The following is a 22,330-nucleotide window of genomic DNA, read 5'->3' as shown; positions in this document are numbered from 1 at the left end:
ACTCTAGGTGCGGCCGGACCAGAGTCTTGTAGAGTGGGAGAATTATCGTTTTATCCCTGGAGTTGATCCCCTTTTTAATGCATGCCAATATTCTGTTTGCTTTGTTAGCAGTAGCTCGGAATTGCATGCCATTGCTGAGCCTTTCATCTACTAGGACCCCCAGGTCCTTTCCATCCTAGATTCCCCCAGAGGTTCTCCCCCAGTGTATAGATTGCATTCATATTTTTGCCACCCAAATGCATTATTTTACATTTTTCTACATTGAACCTCATTTTCCATGTAGTTGCCCACCCCATTAATTTGTTCAGATCTTTTTGCAAGGTTTCCACATCCTGCGGAGAAGTTATTACCCTGCAATAAATCTGTAGAGAAAATATATTTTGTAACTAAACTTCAGCTTTAACACTTGCAACCTCTTAGGCCAGCCATAGACGGTTCGAATCTCAGCCAGTTCAGGAGGAAACGCTGAGATTTGAACCATGTATGGGCAGGCTAGCAATAATCACTATCTTCTCCCAGCGGGACGGCTTCCCTCAAGAGAATAGAATGGCTTGGCAGGAGGGATTCCCCTGACAATACTGTCTGTGTTAATGGGGGAATCGAGCAAATTTCTTTCTGGCAAAACCCGCTCTATATATGGTTTGCATTACGGAATAAAGTCTTTTGTGTTTCATACAACAAGAAAAGAAACTCCCATAATGTCTGTTACTCTGTTACACTTCAGTCATTATTCATTATCCAGCCAGAGCTGGAGCAATAAAGATTAAACTAAAATAAAAAGTGATAATCTGACTGTTCTTAGAAAGGCATAGATCTTATCCGGACAGTATATGGTTACTGAACTATCCTTAGTAGGCATGGCAACACCAAAGAGTTGAACTTTTCATGTTTTAAGAAAGGGAATGCATAGAAGCCTAGAATATATTTTATATTTAATCTCTAAAAGGAATGCGATTCCTTGCCAGTTTTTTTTTTCTTTTTCTTTTTAATGCAGAGTTTTGTTTTCAGTAAAACTATGGGATAGGCCAAGCAACCCACAGTCTTCCAGCTGTTTTATATCCATATTTTTCAAAGCATTCTGGGAAGTGACTACATTGAAGAACACAGGTTTCACAATCACAAGGGGTGTTTAAAGCAGAGTCCTTGTTCTTTTTGCTATATTATTATGCTGTGGAAAAATGTAAAATTATTTTTTAAGTTATGGGAACGTTCCCAAACAGTGAAAGTAAAGTTTTCAGAAATGATGTAAACGTTTTAATGTACGTTTTTATGTATTTTAGTCAGCAGTCATTTATTATTGTACTCAGTTATTATTGCAGAGTTGCTTTGAACATATGAAAGAAGAAATTGTATACAAGATATGCTAACTGTAGGCTGGATTCACAGAACAGCCTTTTTTCTCAGCGACTTTTAATGGCAGTCTGCTGACAGAACTCTGTCTATAGATTTGCTATGAACTAAAAATGAGGCAGCAAGGCGTAATAAATGAGCAGCAATGTGGCTGCTCTCTGGTGATAAGCTTATTTTTAATAAACAAATCGCATCTGCAAATATACAACTAAAGGCAAAACTTTTTTTTTTTCATTTTTTTTTTTTTTTTTAAATAAATCTTTATTTATGAAATACAGGGTATCACATTGCGAAATAATAAAGATAGAGTTACATCTACCAAGTAATACACCAATCATTCCTTTTTTGTTTTTCAAAAAAGAAGAGTAAAAAACCCATAAATGATAAATGATAAACAGCTGTAATTGTATTTAGTTTAGCCAAAGTTAGAAAAGAACAATGGTCAGGTAACAGAATAGTGAGATAAGCTCTTCTTAGTCACCGGGCTAGAGAGATTTGGCAGGCTTCCTATACAACACTTAAGTTTGATTTATCGTATAAAATTAAGGAATGGGGCAGGCAGGAGCGTGCGGAGGGAGGGTGGCAACTTGCGCCTCCAGCTAACCTCACCCCACACCTCCCCCTACCCAAGCCCCCTCAATACAAGGCGTCTGCACCATGGCGGCACAAAAGTGCCAGTACCCCCTACAGGTCAGGGTATCTCATGGTATCAGACCTCCAGAGCCTATCCAGTCAGCTTGCTCCTCTATTTCTCATCTGTCACCTGACATCAAACATATTGGCTATCCTTAAATAGACGGCCATAACCAGTTAAGACTTAGAGCATTAATAAGTAGGAAAGGGAGCAAAGAAGGAAAAAAGGAAAAAAGAAAAGTAGATTGGAACATACCTGGGAATTCGCGTCCAGCTCCGCCTCCTCTCCGAGCCCTTTCGACATCACCACATATACTGGAAAGTCAAACAGGAGAGGGAGAAGTGTCTCACCCCCATTCCCTCGTCTGGTTATGTGACAGAATAGTATGTTGGGACCTAATTCGTGGCTCCCACCTGCGGGCCCTTAAGGCGTCCTTTCAAGGATGGATCTGCCAGTTCGAGGAGGGCTATGTCTAAGCTAGAAGGTATGTGACCTGGGTCTGAGACACATATTGTCCAGGGCTGCCAAATTGCAGTGACGTGGTCACGGACATTCCTACAGGTGGCAATCGAATCCTCTGCCTCTTGGATGTCACCTACCTTACTACGCCATTCCTCTCTTGCAGACGCCCCCAGAATATGGGGAGTAGCCGCTTAGCTGCATTGAGCAAGTGAGGCAGAACACTTTTCTTGTATTGGATTATTGGCATGGGAGGAATGTGCAGCAGGAAGTGGACCGGAGAGAGAGGTATGTCAATGCCCATAATTCCCTTAATTTGGGATTTGATGTCTTCCCAGTAAGGTTTGATCACAGGGCAATCCCACCAAATGTGCAGAAGGGTGCCTTTTTGACTGCAACCCCTCCAACATTGGTCTGGTGTAGATGGATATATTTTTGCTAAATCTGCCGGTACTTGGTACCAGTGCATCAGTATTTTGTAATTCATTTCCTGTGTCTTGGAGTCGATTGAGCTGGATCGAATAAGTTGGTAAAGGGAAGATAATTGGGCAGGAGTGAAAACCACCTCTAGGTCTCGTTCCCAGGCCCTAATGTATGATGGCTTCACTGCATGAGAAGCAGAGCTGAGCAGTTGATATAGTTCAGAGATCATATGTGGGATTGGTTCTTCTGCTATGAAGAGGCATTCAAAAGTTGTGAGGGAGGAGATATCTCTTATGGAGTCTCCTTGTGTTTTGAAAAAATGATGGAGCTGCCTATAGCGCCAAAAGTCCATCGAGAAACTCCCGTCTGGGCTCGTAGGGTTTCTAGTGAAATTAATTTACCGTCTTGCATTAATTTACCACAACTGGCGCTACCATCATCCACCCAGGGACCAAAGAAAGCCTCCTGTTCACCAGGCAGGAACCACAATTAACCTCCCAATGGGGCCAGTGGGGACACAGGGGGCGCCAGTGCCAAGTTGGCGTTGAGTCGGTCCCAGGTTTTCAAAAGCTGGGTCGTCAACGAAGGAGTAGAGTCAGACAGCCCTCTGTGTTCCCGGGCCAGCCACGGGGCATAAGTCAGATTTCTCCCATATATTTTTCTAGGGAGACCCATAGTTTGGATTGGGCGTGGAAGCGCCAGTTAAGTATCCTTTGAAGGACTATAGCCCTATTGTATTTTTGAGCATCTGGGAGGCCCAGACCTCCTATATCTCTGTGGCGACTCAGCAGTCGAATTCCAATTCTCGGTCTCTTGTTATTCCAAACAAAAGTGGATCTCAGACTGGATAATTGGGCGAAAAAGCTCTTAGGTAGGGCCACAGGTACCATTTGCATATAGAACAACACACATGGGAGAACATTCATTTTAATGATATTAAGTCTTCCTATCCAAGTAAAGGCTGTCTTAGTCCACTGGGTCAAACCTTTTTTCACAGTTGTTATTAGGGAGGGAAAGTTATTGGTAAAAAGGGTTTCAAACCTGTCGGTCAGCCTTATACCTAAGTATTTTAGGGACGATTTAGTCCAAGTGAATGGGAAGGCAGTTTGTAACCGGTCAGTCAGGGAGGGTGTCAATTGAATAGGTAATATCCCTGACTTCGTATAGTTAATTTTGAAGTTAGAAAGTGTCCCGAAGTGTTGGAGTTCCCGCATCAGATTAGGGTTCCGTGAGGTGGAAAAGCATGTCATCAGCATAAGCCGAAAGTTTATGCTCCGTGTGACCCACTGTAAGTCCTTTAATATCTGTGTTTGCCCTAACAGTGCGTAGAAACGGTTCCAGCACCAGGACGAACAAAAGTGGAGAAAGAGGGCACCCCTGCCTCATGCCATTTCTGATCGGGAATCTCAAAGAAAGGAAGCCATTGACCTTGACTTGAGCATTGGGATCCGAATACAGGGCCATGATCCATGTGAGCATATGGGAGCGGAGGCCCAGAGCTTCCAGCACAGCCCGTAAATAAGTCCAGTCCACCCGATCGAAAGCTTTCTCCGCATCGGTGGACAGGATCAGGTAGGGGGGGGGGATTCAGGGGAAGCGCGCGCCCAGTGAATAAGGTGAATTGCTCTGATTGAATTATCCCTAGCCTCCCTGCCTGTTATAAACCCTGTTTGATCTGGGTGGATTTTATAGTGGGATTAGGTGCTTCAGTCTGGTCGCAAGGATCTTAGCTAGTATTTTTATATCCACATTGAGAAGGGATATGGGTCTGGAGCTTTAGGGCATAGCGGGATCTTTCCCCTCCTTAGGTATTACGGAGATATGGGCCAGTAGGGCTTAGCTAGGGATTACAGTGCCATCTGCTATAGAATTAAAATAGCTACACATTCAGACAGTAGGGGTAGAAACAGCTTATAATATGCCTTGGTGAACTCGTCAGGGCCTGTGCTCTTTCCATTACGTAAGGAGTTCACCGTGGATTCTAACTCAGTGGCGGTAATGGGGGCTTCCAACGTGGAGCATTGCTCGTCCGTCAGTGAGGGTAGGCCAGATGCAGTCAGGTATGTTTGAATGTCTTTCTTTCTTACGGCTTGGGTCTCTGGGGCCTGTGTTGAATTCAGGTTATATAATGTATTATAATAATCCCGGAACCCAGAAGCTATTTGGCCTGACCGTATAATCACCTGAGGGGAGGCGTAGCTTATCTACATACATGAGCGCACGTTTTTTCCTAAGAGCTCTAGCCAACATACAGACGCACTTATTGCCATGTTCATAGTATTTATGCGACAGGTATCGCAGTCGTCTGCGTGCCTGTCGGTCTAACAATCGAGAGAACAATTCTCTCAAATCCGTCAGTGCCCTCAGAGCCTCTGGGTCACTGTTTTGTTTGTGTTTAAGTTCCACCTGCTGAAGCGCCTGAAGTACCCTATCAAAATCTGCTTGCCTAGCTTTCTTAAGTCTGGATCCCTGAGAGATCAGCTCACCTCTTACCACTGCTTTATGGCCCTCCCACACAATCCCCTTACTCATCTGTCCTGTGTTATTTTCCTTAAAGTAGTGGAACAAAACCCCGGAGACCACCGCCGCATCATCCAACAGGGATTCGTTTAAGCGCCACGACCAGGCCCCACGGGTGCCTTGTAGCAAAACCAGTGAGGCCATTACTGGGGCATGGTCAGAAATCATGATATTCCCGATGGACAAGGCCTGCAGCTACTCCAGAGCCAAGTGGTCTACACAAATCAGGTCTATGCGAGTATAAACATCGTGCACCTTCGATTAATAACTATAGTCCCTATCGACAGGGTGGAGAACTCGCCAGCTGTCTAAGAGACGATGAGTTTGTAGGGATCTACGTAAATGTTTAATAAAGGCGTGTGAATGAGAGGGGCGCTTGTGTGAGGTGTCCAGTTGTGGGTCTGGGCTGATATTAAAATCACCCCCCAGGACCAAAGGGCCCTCTTTGAATTCCACCAGAGTATCAAGGGTGTTATCTAAGAAGGTGAGTTGGTTGGAGTTAGGGGTATAGATCGTGGCGACTGTAAGCTTCTGCCCAGCTATGGTCCCCTTCAGGAAGACATATCTCCCCTGGGGGTCTACCTTACTTTCAATGACCTGGAGGGGGCAAGACTTATGTATGGCAATAGCCGTACCTCTAGATTTTGCAACGGGCGAATGGTTGGGTAATTTAGGCATTAATTGGGGGGTGAAATGCGTTTCCTGTAAAAGGATCACCTGGGCCCCTGAGCGCTTAAGTTCCCACCATAATTTACTGCGTTTACATGGGGAACAGAGACCACGTACATTATACGAAATTACCTTAAGTGCTGCCATAAAGAGGTCTCGAAGTAGGTAAGTCTCGCTGTACTACTGTGGGCGTGGAGTAGGAGGCGGAGGCAGTTCCTGTAAAAAGGTATACAGTGGAGAGGAGTAGACAGAAGGGAAGGAAGAAAACAGACTTAAAGAGAGTAAGGCACATGTTAAACTCAAAGTGCATTAATATGAACAATACCACAACATGAGGTACCTGGAGGCCAGGCATCGGGTTCCCACCCCCCCCACAGGGGAGAAGTGCCCGAGGCTCGTCCCTGTTTCCAAAAAAAGGAAAAAAATACCTAAGAAGGTACGGCCTACGTGGGGAACGTGGACCATCATGAGAGGGAGGAGGGCGAGGGTCAGCCCCCATCCACCGTCATCTCCTGATCAATAGGCAATATACAACGTATAATGTATAATGTATAGGAGGGGAGAACTTTCGTAGAAACAAAAAAACGGAGAACATAGATCAAACTGAAGGAGGGAGGAAAAGGCATAAAAATAAACTGGATAATCAGGGCGTCCAAAGCAGAAGCCTGTCGGGGCAGGTTCAGAACTGTAGCCTCTATTTTCCCTCCTGGGGCAGCCTTATGAGATCATAATCAAGCTCATTATCAGAGGCAGTCATCTTAATGGAGGGGATCACTACGGCATGTTGTGCAATTAAGGCTATGTCCCAACTTCAGACGGCGTGCTTGGTCGGATGGGCAGAGGCCCTTGCAAAGGATAAGGTGGAGCCCTGTAACAGAAGAATGTTCCTCACAGAAGTGTAGAGAGCAAGTCAATACAAGGGTGCTTTCCTTTAGTGCCGTGGTGACACAGGATCCATGGGGGAGGCAGACGTGGGATGTCTGCGTTCTCGTCTGCGGCTCCTGCGGTTAGCTGGAAGCCAAGGTTGGGGGAGTTGCAGGTGCGGGTGATCTTGTGGGCCCCTCCAGTCTGGAAAATCAACTGGTTCAAGTCCCAAGGTATCCAAAAAAAATGGAAGGTCATCTTTAGTGCGCAACGTAACATTTTTTCCCTCCCTGGATGCCTGCAGGTAGAAAGGGAAGCCCCAGCAATAAGGCAGACCTGCCTTTTGGAGAGCCTCCAGCAGGGGTTGGAGGGCTCTGCGTTGCATGAGAGTGCGTCTTGAAATGTCCTGATAGAAATACAGGTATGCCCCGTCAAAGTCGAAGTATTGCTTCCCACGGATCTTCTGCATAATCCTGTCTTTCAGTGTATATTTATGGAGCTTACAAATGATGTCTCTCAGATTGTCCGCATCCTGGGAGGGTGGTCTAAGGGCTCTATGAGCACGGTATATCTCAATAGGAGCTGTGGCAGGCAGACCTAATATTTTGCTAAAGACCTCTTCCAATGTGGGAACAATATCCTTAGGAGCCGTGGCTTCCGGCAAACCACGTATACGGATATTTGCTCTCCTACTGCGGTTTTCAAAGTCATCTAACTGACACAGTAAGGCTTCAATTTTCTGATCTTGGAAGCTGCATCTGTCCTGGAGCATAGTGATAGTAAGCAGCACCTCATCTAGCCTCTGTTCCACAGTTTCCACCCTGGTTCCCAAATGATTAGTGTCAGCCTTGAGCTGGGCCATATCCTCCCTGAAGGCTTTCTCCACCCTGGCAGTGAATTTCTCCAAGTCATCCCTGGTGGGGAGGGACAAAATATGGCATTTTATGTCCCCTTCCCCTACGAAGTCAGCCATGTCAGGGCCCTGGTCATGGGAGGCAGAGGATCCCGGGGAGAGTGGAGGGGCTGTGTCACTCACCAGCCTCGGAGAGGGGATCTGGGAATCCTATTGCTGCTGCTGCTGTTGCTGCTGGGCTAGCGCCTTCTGTGCAGCCTTTGCTGCATTAGTAGCTTTCGGCGTCGGCGCCATTTTGAAGGCCTCGTGTCCCGGTCCGCGGTTCGGGCCAAAATAAGTTTCCAGCTGCTCCTGCCGGGATCCCTCAGCTCTCAAGTGTTGTGAGAGCGCTCTCCGTCCCTGTGACATAATTCCAGCGTTCCGGAGGCAATCTCTCGCCTCTGTGCGGCTGTGAATGCAGCGGTGGATGGAGAGCTGAGGAAACACGCGTGCTCACTCCTCCATAGCCAGGCCACGCCCTTTTTTTTCATTTTAAATAGCATAAGGGAAGATTTATAACCCGTCAGATTTTTTATTTTTTTAATTTTCCCATCTGTGTCTCATTGGCAAGATTTCTGTTCACTTGAAATGAGAGGAGGTCCCTCCAAAGTAAGGGAATCCCTGGCTGTCCCCATTAGAACATTTCACCTCTATTCCTGTTCTGGGGGCAACCCAGATTTGGGGATTTTCTTCCACTTTCACCTTCGATGATAATGGTAGAAATGACAAATAGGGTGAAGGGGGAGGGACGTGCCCCCCATCAGAATGCAATAGAACAGGAGGGGAGATCACTGTACTAACATCGGATTGTTAGTACAGCAGCTCTTCCTGAGCTGTCAATTGTTTTTCGTTCAGCCCTGCTGGATTGAATGGAAAAAAAACTACAAGTGTGTACTAGGATTTAGTGTTAGGCTAGAATTCCAGTAAAGTGTACATAAAGCCAACTTTATTTGTCCTGGTGACTGATGTGTCTGTTACAGAAAATTATAGGAAATCCAAAATTGTAAGTTTTCATAGAAACAGGAGATAAACAGAAATCCTCCAATAAAGAAGTCTGTTCTGGTGACATCTGTATAGGAGAGGGTATCTGCTTATTTTGGAGAGATTTCCTCTTATTTCCTGCTTTGTCTCTGGAACAGGAAGTGAAGGTAAATCATCCTGATGGGACACAGATAGCCATGGAAAGCTTTAGTGACACTAAACTCTGATTTTAAAAGAAAATCTCTATTCAAGTATGCATTTCTAACTCAAAAAAGGTAGCTTCTGTTCTCAGCCTCTTCTTCAGCTTCTTTTAAGAGGGTGGCCTCATTTGTTCTCCATGATCCCCTAGTGTGGTAGAATGCAGCTACCCTCTCTTGCTCACTTCCAGGATAGATTAGGGATTAGGGACTATGGGATATGTAGTGACCACAACTAACATGCACTGCTTGTTCCAAACAAATGGAAGTGAAGGGAAGAGGAGAGAGGTTCAAGAGCTCAAGGAGGACCTTACAAAGAGGCATAAAAACACAATAAGAAATTATATAATGGAAAAATAGATTACAGGACCATTAAGTATTGAATGTGTATGGATTATTGTTGGAGAATAACAATATTGTTTAGTGTCCTTTTATACTCTATTCAGAACTAATCAAAGTAGTTGGGCTTTACAAAAAAAGTTTGTGTCCTTTTTGCTTTTGGGGACCTGAATGCGATAGATTAGATGAACATTAATGTGAATTAATGCACATCTACCTGTCCATAGAAATTGCATGGGTCCATTTTTCCTCCTTCACAAGGTGGAGAAAAAAAAAGGAACGGACACAGATGTCCCAAAAGTGGCAACTGTCCAGTTCTGAGTCAGCAGCAGGGGATTTGTTTGTCATGATCATGAGAAAGGGGCCTTGGGAGTGTATATATGATCAGTATATGAACTTAATACAGTGATCCCTAATTGTAACATTGTAATAGTTTGTTGTTTGTTCCATTTTGAAATTGTAGCCAGTTACTGCAATCACAGACTTTTCAATCTTATTTCATCAGTTAAGCACTATAGTGAAATAAAGTTTCAAAAGGAGTATTCCTATTTGAGGCCCAGGTCACACTGGTGTGACATACTCTCCGACTTTGGGAGCACATGTCATGTATAAATCAATGGTTCCCTGTGAGAGTCGTCTTAACTTCTCCGACGTGTGTTGGTACGACTTTGAGAAAGGTTCCTGCACTACTTTGGTCCGACTTGGGCATGATTTCAGATCATTGATTTGAATGTAAGGCACATTCAAGTTGGATCATCCTCTTAATTGATCCGACTTGTGGCATGTAACTTGTGCTCTGAGGATCTTGAAGGGGAGCCCCACGGCACAATTAAAAAAAAAACTGTGGGGTTTCCCTCCAAATGCCATATCAAGCCCTTGAGTCTGGTATGGATCTTGAGGGGAAAAACCATGCAAAAACAAAAAAAGGAAAAAAAGGTATGTTGAGATGAGGCCCCCTGTCCCCATCAACATGGGGACAAGGTGTTTTGGGGTGTGTGTGTGGGGGGGGGGGGGCAGAGCTTTCCTGACCTGTTGGGCTCTATGCTCAGATAAGGGTCTGGTATGGATTTTGTGAGGCCCACCATTTTATTTTTTTATTTATTTTGGCTTGGGGTTGCCCCTCAAGATTCATACCAGACTCAAAAGGCCTGGTATGGACGGATCAAGTTGGATCCCATTCATTGAAGTCGCATGGAAGTCGGACATGAAGATGTAGGGCAAAGTCGGATAGGAAGTCGTCCGACTTCCATGTTGGAGCATGGTCAACCCAGCCTTAACCCCTGGTTAACATTAATTAATCCTAATTACATCATTCCTCCCCATATTCTAGCTAGCTCCTATTATACATTTTTGACAGATTTGTGTTTCTTCTGTTTGTATGCAAATATTTTATACACTTTTTATTGTAAGGCAGTTGAAGTACTCCAGGAAACTCTGTTGGTACACAAGGAATTAAGAGCAGTGAGATGTATGCCACCTCCTGGAGCTCTCTATTTTGTTTAAAACAGGGGTAGGTAACCTGGTGCCCTCCAGCTGTTGTGGAACTACATTTCCCATGAGGCATTGCAAGACTGGCAGTTACACAGAGGCATGATGGGACTTGTAGTTCTGCAACAGCTGGAGGGCCCCAGGTTGCCTACCCCTGGTTTAAAATTTACTGTTTCGCTGAGCACTGATAGTATAGCTATTGCAATGCTTCCAGCTTTCTGTCGTGTCCAGCTGTAGTGTCGCTTGCAGCTGCACTGTCCGCCCTCGATCTCCTCCTGCCCAATCACAGAATGCTTTGCTTTCTGTGAATGATCCGGTTAGAGGAGGGGCGGACAGAGTGGCTGCTGTGTTGGAGAGTTGTATTTTTTTCTCTTGGAGTGCCAGCATTATGGCGAAAGTGAACCAGTAAAAAAGAGAGCTCCAGGAGTTGGCATACTCCTTCTTGCACTTAAATCCTTGTATGCCAGCATAATTTAAGTACTGTATATACTCGAGTATCAGTCCAGATTTTCAGCCCTTTTGTTTGGGCTGAAAGTGCCCCCCTCGACTTATACTCGAGTCACCGCCGTCTGCCTACATGATCAGTGTGTCATGCAGGCAGACGGCGGCCAGTGTGTGCTATTACTATTCGGCGGCCAATTACTGTTCAAAATCTGCGCCTCCTCCTTGTCTGTGATAGGCAGAAAACTCCATTTCCCAGCAGTCAGTGTACAGCCTATCACAGACATTCTCTCATCCTCATTCGTGGTACTGGTGGTGACTGCTGGGAAATGGAGTTTTCTGCCCTTCAGGGACGAGGAGGAGGCGTGGCTTTTAAACTGTGAATGGCCGCCGAATAGTAATAGCACACGCTGATCGGTGCAGAGCGGCACACGGAGGCATGCACAGGACACAGGTAGGATGCACACATACACAGGACACAGACACATGCACACATACACAGGACACATACACAGGACACAGGTACAGGACACATGCACATGTACACATGACACATGCACATATACACAGGACACATGCACATATACAGAGGACACATGCACATATACACAGGACACATGACACATGCACATATACAAAGGACACATGACACATGCACATATACACAGGACACATGACACATGCACATATGCACAGGACACAGGGAGGTATACAGCTGCAGATGGGCATTGTTGACTCTCTTTTTCCACTTATAGTAGCTGCTGCATTTCTCACCCTCGTCTTATACTCAGGTCAATACGTTTTTCCCATTTTTTTTAGGGCCTCGACTTATACTCGGATCGACCTATACTCGAGTATATACGGTACTTCTTCTTTAAAAAATACATACAAATTTGAGAACAAATATTTTTTTGGATCCCTGCAGTTTATCTGAAATGTAACAAGAGCAATAGCAGATAAAAGTTTGTTCTTTTGATCTACAGTATCATAAGTAATAAGGTGTGGGCAAATCGGAAGACCCTTGAGTTTTTCTGTGGTCCACAAGAGGTAAACAACAGGAGCACTGAAGTGGTTAGAGATAAGAGAATAGGTTTTTGCTAAAAGGAGGGAAAACAAGTCTTGATGAGATATACAGACACAGTTTCTAACCATTGTCTGGCTGTCATGTTCCCCCCAGCTGTCAATGGAAGTGTCTATTCAGGACATGTATTTAAGCACCCTTCTTCCTTAGGATATTGTGTCATCTTGTGTTATGTTCCAGCACCACACACTTTAATAGTGTTATACAGCTTTGGCTTCATGCCAGCATTGAAGATACTTTTTAAGTTCCTTCCTTAGTGGGAAGCTGTTGTTTTTTTCCTTGTAATTCCGTTGATAAATATTTAAAACTCAGCTCCAGGCAAAAATGAAATTTAATTAGTGCATTGTGTGGCAGTCTCCCTGTCAGAACACAATAGATCAGCAGGGAGATCGCTGTACTAACATCGCATAGGAGGAGAAAACAACTTAGGGGCAGTGACTGCTCACTGTGATCGGAGGCTATCACAGTGATCAGGTGATTCAGAAACCGGGTCTCCCAGGTTCGTTAGTATGAGACCCCCCAGCTACAATATGCAACAGCAATAACAGTTTTTTGTTTTCCTTTTGGGGTAAATGATTTACATAAATTAATTGTCTCAACACTTTTTCTGGACAGCTTGGTCTGTTGAAGTTGAAAAAATCAAAACTTAGGGCCGGTTCACACTGCTGCGATGCGGGAACCCTGCGAGTCCACTGCGGGTTCCCACATCGCATGTTTCCCGGCGGCAGTTCACACTGCCCTATGCAAACTGCTGGGAGTATCAGGTAAAAGGTAATGACACCCCCCAAATCAGTTCCCATATTGCAGTGCGATCGGCAAACTTGGCCAGGAATCGGATCGCATCTGATTCTGCTACGGACAAAAAAATGGTCCTGTGCGAGTTTGATGCAATTTCAGCCATACGATCTTTATGGCTGAAATCGCATTGCACAGAGATCGCATGTGATTTTCACTGCAGTGCGGTGCGAATCACATACGATCTCTGACATCGCACCAGTGTGAACCCCCCCTTACTGCCAGGATCGCCAGGTGAAAACAAAGGGAAAAAAGCCTTTTAAGACGTGGTAAGCTGCAACATATTACATTTTTGGTTTTGGATTTAATACCGCTTTAAATGTAGGTGACATATTGTCCAACTGATTTTAGGATTTGTGAAGTTTAACAGGTTCCTTTGCTTCTTTTCACCCACTAATGTTATTTTGTCAAAATGCTGGAGGAGACAAATCTGAGGCACAGATGACATTGTCTGTGGAGAGCTGCACTGCCTGTGTACACTTTAGGAACCAACCTAAGTAGAGTCAGATGTATATGACAAAATTTGATCGGTTTGCTCCTCATAAGATTGTGTTTACATGCAAGCTGTGAAATTGTGTGCATTGTATGAGGAATTCATTTTTTTTCTTGTTTTGCAGAGTGGAAAAGCACCAGTGAAGGACCTTTTTACAGATCTCAAAGATGGGAGAAAACTGTTGGATTTGCTTGAGGGCCTCACTGGAACCTCTCTGGTTAGTAACTAGTTAATTTAGCTGTGTTCTTCTAGATTGTGTTTCTTGGATAGCAATTTAAGTCGAATCATCACACTAAAAATATATGATTTGTGAGTGTGCATGTATTGCAAAGATGTACTGTATATGTTTTTTTTTTTTTTGGCTTGACATATCTTTAATCAATATAAAGCTTTCACAATAGCAAAATTGAAGGGACACACGCCACATAGCTTGATCACATCTGCTGATAAATTAACAGAGGCTTCATCTACAGTCCCCACATCTGGGCCACGCCCCATGCGTTTCACTCTGATTGGGCCTAGTCATAAAGGGTACCCTCTACGACTAAGCCCAGGGAGGGTGAAACATGTCAGAGGAGCATGGTCAATATGCAGGGACTGTAGCTGAAGCCTCTGTTAGCTTACAGTGAATGTAGTTGATCTATATGATGTGTCCCCCTTTGCTATTGTGATTGTCCCTCCTGGAGGGCCTGGCACCCACTGTGGCAGGAGAACCAGCAGAAGGACGAAAGGCAGGCATTTTAGTGCCGCTATTTTTTACATGTGGCTATATATGACTTTGTTGTGATGTTTTTCTACATTATTAAGCATAAATAGCAAAAATCCTAACGTTAAAGTAATAATTGCCTCTGTGCTTAAAGTAGAACTGAAGGCAAAATGTTTTTTCTAGTTGTGATAGGTGCTGGCGCTTTAGAACGTGTCAGGTGGTTATTGTTGTCTGTGTCCCTGTTAGGGAGATTCACCCTCTTTGTTTATCCTGATGACCGGTTTTACCAAGAGTTTTTGAGTGGTCACCAGAAACAGGAATAGAGGGGAAATCTTCCATTGGACACATTAGTTCTCGTGAGTCTGGTAGCTGCCCTTATTTTGGAGAGATTTCCTCTCACTTCCTGGTGTGACTATAGGACAGAAAGTGAATAGAAATCTACTCAATGGGACACAGAGGGCAAAAAAAAACTTGACAGGGATTATAACCCTTCCTTACTCTATACAAAATGAAATCAAAATAAAAAGCTTGTAGTGAAGCCATCACATGACATATTTATTACTCCTATAATAATTCAATACATAAGCATTCTAAATATGTTAATCAGAGAACTCAGTGACAGATCATGCATTGCTGATAACTGTGGGTGTAAAACTCTGTCTACTAAGTGATACTTTGAAGGTCTCATTTTCTATGGAACTTTATCAGTCGTGGACCTCTGTCCTTTTATGCTACACCTTCTGATCCCTTTCAGGCTCACTTCTACAACTGTCACTTCCTTTACTTCCAGCCCTAGATACGTCATCATGCACACTCTAACAATGCTGCTGTACCAGGAAACAGGAGAGAAACCTGCAGTCTTAATAATTCCGGTTACTAAAAGGTCTGCAAAGAGCAGGTGCATAGACCAGCATGTGGAGAGCCAAGCTGCATGGACATAAAGTTAAGCTGCACTCACTTGTTATTTTCTGACAAGAGAGAGTAAGCAACTGCTAACTCGGTGATCACTACTGACTTAGTGACTTCCCTTTGTGACTGTTGTTTTGACAAGCAAAGCAGTCTGTGTGGATCAAGAACAGGGTGGTTTTGATTGAAATCAAGTCAATTTAAATCACGATTTAAATCATGATTTAAATCACTAGCAAAAAGGCTTGATTTAAATCAACTTGATTTAAATGATAATTTTTAAAGAGTAACTGTCATCTCTGTTCCACAGCGGCTCCTCCTCGGACCCGCTGTTGATTCACCGACAGGCCCATTTACTTTAACGGGTGATGGCGGTGACACAACAAGGTGAGGGACATGGCGGCAGCAGGTGAGTGGATGCCCACTAACAGGCGCTCCCATGATGGATCTGAAATGACAGGTTCTCTTTCTCTGTGAATTTGTGCGAATGCATCAATGCAGTTCATGTTATCTCAGCTTGCAGAGCTTGGATTCATTGAATGAGTTTACCAAAATGTAAATATTGCAGATTATACAGCCTCATGCTACATACCTGAGCTCTATTCCATGCTCCATGCTAATGTAGTTCCATGCTCCATGCAAATGTAGTTTATTCCATGCTGAATAAACTACTTTATTAATGTATCTTAAACAGAAAACTATCTTTAGATAGATTTTTACTCCAAAAGTATTTTATTAAAATAAATTTGATAAAAAAAAAAAATCAGATTAAAAAAAAAAATCTGATTTAAATAAAAAAAAATCTGATTTTGTTTTTGATTTTTTTTTTAAATATCATCGATCATAAATGTCTGCCATTTGTTTTAACTGAACAATCTGCTAATAAAAAGTGAAAAAAGCTTTCAAGAGTGTATCTCCATAACAAAAATGTATCCCTATACTATGCTAATAACAGCTCCTATGCCCTTCTAGAACAATCATTTCATCAACATGCATGATTATAGCAGCATAGCAATAGCGGATATGTGCAAACAACCCTAGCACTGGTATTATCTTGGAGGAATAGTAGTGCACAAAACATCTTTTGGCCTCTTCAGATTGGTTGGTGAAGTTTTGGGAGTAGCTTGTATGCAATTTCTTAGTTTCACAGTCATCTGGGTGTTAGCTATACTGGTGGTTGAGCATTTTCACTTGCAAAGTACATTTTTACTTAGTTTGGTGAATGAGGTGAAGCTAAATGAAAATTCACTTTGGAAAGCATACCCAATTATGAGCATTGGGGGCTATTTACGAAAGGGAAATCCACTTTGCACTGCAAGTGCACTTGGAAGTGCAGTCACTCTAAATCTAAGGGGTAGATCTGAAATGAGGGGAAGCTCTGCTGACTTTACCATCCAATAATGTGCAAGCTAAAATGCTGTTTTTTATTTTCCTTGCATGTCCCCCTCGGATCTACAGCAACTGCACTTCTAAGTGCACTGCAAGTGCACTTGTAGTGCAAAGTGGATTTCCTTTCGTAAATAACCCCCATTGCCTGGACATGGTAGTGCAGACTATAAAGTGTGTGACCAGACTGGGCTGGATTCACACCTTTGTGTTTGTGCTTCATGCTTTTTCCATTGCAGCCAATGAAATGCATGCCAATGCGTACACACGATCAGAATATCGTACAAAAAACACAGCTTTCAAAGCAATCGTACAATAATCTGATCATTAGTGCACAGCTTTCGTCTGAAGTTTTCTGAAGGGACAAACACAAAACTTTTTCTCGTACGATACCAGATCATACGATTTTTGTTTAACCTCCCTGGCGGTATGATTATTTCAGATTTTTGATGCTGAAAGCGGTACAATTATTTTGCACAGAAATTTGGCGTTTTATATTGTAGGTCTGTAATTCTTAGGAATAGTTCACTTAACTCTGTCCAAAACAGAGTCTAGTAGACATCCCGGGTATGATAAAGTTTGAAACACGAAATCATAAATTATAATATAATAAATAACTATAAATAATTATACCAAATAATAATATAATAATAAAAAATATTATTCAATAATGTAATCAAATCAAAAACACTGAAATTTGCTCAGTTGCAGAATTGCCGCTTTCGTTACTTTCAGTGTTTGATGACAGATTTCCTCACAAATCAATATCACTCAATTCTGCAAGTGATTCTAATTTATTATCACTGTTTTCTATCTGGTCTAAAACCACTTTTGATGTAAAGGGGCGGTTTTGGTTGCTACGGACAATCTCCAGTTTCCAGGCAGAAAGAACAGTTTTTATAATATAAAACTGCATGCAGGGCACTGGACAAACCACTAGGGACAAAAGGGATGTGAAATAATTACATACAGTAATGTAATCTGTAAGATTACAGTGTACTGTATGTATAGTGTGTGTTTCACTTTTTGAATTTGGCGCCGTTCTCTGTCCCCGTGTGTCGCAACGCTCTCAGGGAATGGAGCCCGGCTCCATGATGAATCAAGTGGAGGACGAGCCGTTCACACTGCGGGGAGACATCGCAGGATCCAGGGGACAAGGTAAGTAAGCTCTTCCTGGATCCTGCGATGCGATCCCGAGCCAGACTCGGGAATACCGCCACGGAGGTTAAGCAGTACAGTTTTCATCAGAAAATAAAATACAAATACATTACATTACATCACTTTCAAATTTTTTATTCTGTCGTACGAGAATTTTCGTACTTTACTAACCTATTTACTATGGAAACTTGCATCCAAAAAAAAAATAATAGACGCTCATTCATCGTGAGTACTAGGCTTTAGACTTGCATCTGGGATGGGCGTTATGATGTGTATTGAAGGCATGCTAAAGTACACCAACATGCATGCTGGTACATCTCCATTGATTTGAATAGGAAACACATTTGGAAAAAAACACACAGGTATAAATTTATCTGAACATTTTGCTATTGTTTGCCTTAAAAGTGATTTAGGGTCCACTTACACTTCTTGGTTTTGGTACATTACTACAATGAATGTTAACACATATTACATGTTGCAATTTTGAATTGTACTCCGATACACTAAGGCTAAACATATGTGACACACATGCATTGCAGAACACCACAACATAGTAATGAACTAAGGTATTGCTTACCATGATACCCAATAAACTACTGATGTCCAATAAATGGAGTGGCAAGTGGCCACTTAACAAGGCTCTGTGAGCTTAGGAAGCTTGTCCAAAACCTTGCCTTTAGTTGTACTTTAAGTATCTATACTTTAAGTATATGTGAACCCTCACCTTGTAAAACCCATATCATTTAAAATAGAAGTGAAATGCATTTGTGTATACATATAAAAAACATACTTTTTCCTTATTTTTCTATGTGATCACATACCTTCTGTTCTCTGCATAGAGAGGTGAGGGTGGAGAAACAATAGCACACCAATCTTCCCAGTAAATGGCTGTGCAAGGGAGCTGTGTCAGAAGATTTCTGATCATTGGAGAAGAGCACACTGAGTTCCCAGCACAGCTAGGGAACTGACCAGGCTTTGCTCTCATGCCTAGTGTGTTCAGTTTTTACTAGGAAAGCAGAGGGAATGGCAGGAGCAACCAGGAATATCACACAAAGGAAGCAATGCAAAGAGAACAGGATAGTTTCACAAACAAGTACATGGTACAGCAGGCACAAATCAGGAATATGAAATGTTGGGTTTAAATGGACGGTGGTGCAAATCTGCAAAATGCAAGAAGCACTAAAAATGCATAGGTGTGAATCCAGCCTAACTGTGCCTCCTGATGACTGGTTATTTGGTTATAAGGTATTCTTGATAGCCATTCATAAAGTCTCAGTCTGCAAATACATATTTGAAATGATGGATCACTTAAGGAAAAATATCTGTTTTGTTTAGAGCCTGACTAACTTGATGATTAGCCATGTTTTGACTCTCATGACTGTTGCAGGCAAAATATTGTCTGAACTTCATGTTGTAGCCTTGGGTTAGATGGTAAGGTGTTTTTACTAAGAGATTGGCATATGTGGGAATATGTCATCAGGATGAACCGGGATGGCCTAATTCCTAAAAATCCTTGCATATAATGCTTTGCTTTTAATATTGTACATAATGAAAAAATAGTTTTAAAGAAGACCTGCTTTCCCAGTGCTGTCACTGTCAGGGACAGTTGGTAGAGGTCTCAGTGGAGGATAGACGGATATCTCCCTTACTGGTGTTCTTGGGAACATAGCTACCCATCTATCGTCATTTATATGACCCCAAGGGAAATAGTTTGCTGCAGTTGTACATTACTTCTGCTTCCTACATTGCAAATCTGTGGGCCAGATTTTCTAACAGAAAATGCAAAATGGCATGGAGAATTTGCTATAAAGAGAATTGTAGATCTTCTAACCTATCTGCTAAAGCATGCACACATGTCCATGTTTGCAGTGTGCATTAAAATCAGTGCTCAGATTCTATATGTACAAAAAACAAAGGGACTATAAAAAAAAAAGAAGCAGTGTAGGCCAAAACAAAGGAGCAGCATCCAAAAAGTCATACTTTGTGCTATCACAGCAAATAAGACTACATATACGGTATATGGATTTTGTTTGTAACAACAAGCATTCGCAGTTTAGCAGTTCATGAAATAATGTATGCGTACCTACCATGGCCAAAGTCTGCACTTCTGCACACGTCTGCACTTCTGCACATGTGTAATACAGTATACATGCTCACTGCGGTACCCACAACAAAGCATGCATACAAGCTGATTTTTTTAATTTATTTTTTTTACTTTACAATTTCGCAGCCAAATTGGGATAACATTTATGCTCTATTTCTTACATGTCTCCTCCATTCACATAACTTATATTATTATAAGTTAAGAAATTCACCTTTACCTTACCTTTTTCAGAAGCTCTATTCTGGACCCTCCTGTAAAGAAAAATCCTAGGTAGCCCTCTTTGTTTATGAGAGGGGGATGGGTAGCCGTGTTTGCCGTAATTAAATCTGTATTGTGCAGGCAAATCTTTATTTTAAATTGTAACTAGATTTGAACACAAGGGGGTTCATTTACAAAAGGCAAATCCACTCTGCACTACAAGTGCACTGCAAGTACACTTGAAAGTGCACTTGTAAGTGCAGTCGATGTAGATCGCTGTAGATCCGAGGGGAAGCTCTGAAATGAGGGGAAGCTCTGCTGATTTTATTATCCAATCATGTGCAAGCAAAAATGCTGTTTTTTATTTTACTTGTAGTGCACTTGTAGTGCAAAGTGGATTTGCCTTTAGTAAATAAACCCCTGGGTGTCCTAACAAAGTTTTAAAGGTGTATGGGCTGAACTACTTGCATTATATGTTAATGACGACAGACTTAGGACAGGCTCATTTTAACATTATTCAAAAAACCCTGCAGTCAGCCATGGTTCCCCCTCCTGAGGAACATCTAGTACAGCCTTTCTCAACAGGAACCCTTAACCTCCCTGGCGGTATGATTATTTCGGATTTTAGGTGCTGAAAGCGGTACAATTATTTTGCATGGAAATTTGGCGTTTTATATTGTAGGTCTGTAAATCTTAACAATAACACACTTAAATCTGTCCAAACCAGAGTCTAGTAGATATCCCGGGTATGATAAAGTTTGAAACACAAAAACATAAATTATAATATAATAAATAAAAATAAATAATTAAAAAAAAAAAAAAATAGTAATAAAATAAATTTCCCCACAATTCACTATCGCTCAATTCTGCAAGTGTTCTAATTTACTATCGCTGTTTTCTAGCTGGTCTAAAGCCACTTTTGACGTAAAGGGACACTTTTTGGTTGCTATGGACAATCTCCAGTTTCCAGGCAGAAAGAACAGTATATATCATATAAAACTGCATGCAGGGCATGGGCCAAAGCACTGGGGACAAAAGGGATGTGAAATCATTTCATACAGTACTGTAATCTGTAAGATTACAGTACTGTATGTGTTATGATTTTTACTTTTTTTTTAATTTGCCGCCAGGCTCCGCCCCCGTGCGTCGCGCCGCTCGCAGGGAACGGAGCCTGGCACGGAGAGGCTTCGGAGGAGGACGGAGCCCTCGGACACTGCGGGGGACATCGCAGGATCCCGGGGACAAGGTAAGTAACGCCGCCCCAGGATCCTGCAATGCGATCCCGAGTGTGGCTCGGGGTTACCGCTAATGGTACTGAATTTTAACCCCGAGCCACACTCGGGAAAACCACCAGGGAGTCTACAAGAACTCATGATACATTTGTGTGGTGGTCAGTGGGAAGAATGCTCCTTACACTTGTGGTCATTGGGAAGAAATACCCCCTTATAGATAGCTAAAATATCAATGGCGTCAGTGGGAACTTATTTGAAAGGAGAAATTGCTCAAATCTCAAGGAACTCCTAACAACCTCTTGAGGAACCCTAGGGTTCCACAGAACCCTGGTTGAGAAACCCTGATCTAGTAGGTAAGAAATGTTTTACATTTTTTTAGTTAGGCTTTGTGGATGGAAACACTGCAAAGGTGGATATTGGTTTTAAGTCATATCTGAAGCTAAACTCAGATATAAGGTTCTCTGTTAAAAACTTAGATATAAAGTACACAGGTTAATGTGGCTCTGTAATCATTATTAATGTAAGAGCAAGCAGTTTAGGTACCTGAATTTGATCTGGTACCGCTTGCAGTCCCTGTACAGAAGAGCTGGAGTCTGGGAGGAAGAAGCAATTGATGTCCTGACAAGAAGCATGCTAATAATAAGAAAAGATAGAGTGAGGACAGATGAGCTCAACACTGTTCAGCTTCTTCTTTCACTATCCAGTCACAGACAGGGACAAGTCCTGGGCTCACAGGAAGTGGGTTGAATAATGCTGACTGTCAGACTTCGGGCTGTTCACACTGGGTTCCCGTGCAGTGCGTTTTGACAGCCCATCCATTGGAATGGCTTGTTAAACGCAGCGAACCACGCAAAAAGTCGTGTTTGCACTCCTTTAAAAACGCACTGCACTAAATCGCATAGTACTGCGGTATCATGTGATTTGGTGCCTGCAAACGTCCTGTATGTATGTATGTTTATATTTATTTTATTTTTTTATACTAGTAATGGCGGCTATCAGCGACTTATAGCTGGA

At 42.7% G+C, this 22,330-nt stretch overlaps 1 protein-coding gene across 7 annotated transcripts in view; it reads left to right on the top strand.

Annotated features, from left to right (window-relative positions):
- Positions 1-22,330, top strand: part of UTRN (utrophin) — a 1,071,426-nt gene that overhangs the window by 186,044 nt on the left and 863,052 nt on the right. For all 7 annotated transcript variants that reach the window (XM_073627744.1, XM_073627752.1, XM_073627745.1 and 4 more), the window contains one exon: positions 13,751-13,843. In XM_073627744.1, the coding sequence (XP_073483845.1) occupies positions 13,751-13,843 (93 nt within the window). The remainder of the gene's footprint in view (positions 1-13,750; positions 13,844-22,330) is intronic.

This window comes from Aquarana catesbeiana, linkage group LG04 (genome assembly GCF_042186555.1).
Source record: "Aquarana catesbeiana isolate 2022-GZ linkage group LG04, ASM4218655v1, whole genome shotgun sequence".
Taxonomy (NCBI): domain Eukaryota; kingdom Metazoa; phylum Chordata; class Amphibia; order Anura; family Ranidae; genus Aquarana; species Aquarana catesbeiana.
This window is presented reverse-complemented; position numbering and strand designations above follow the sequence as displayed.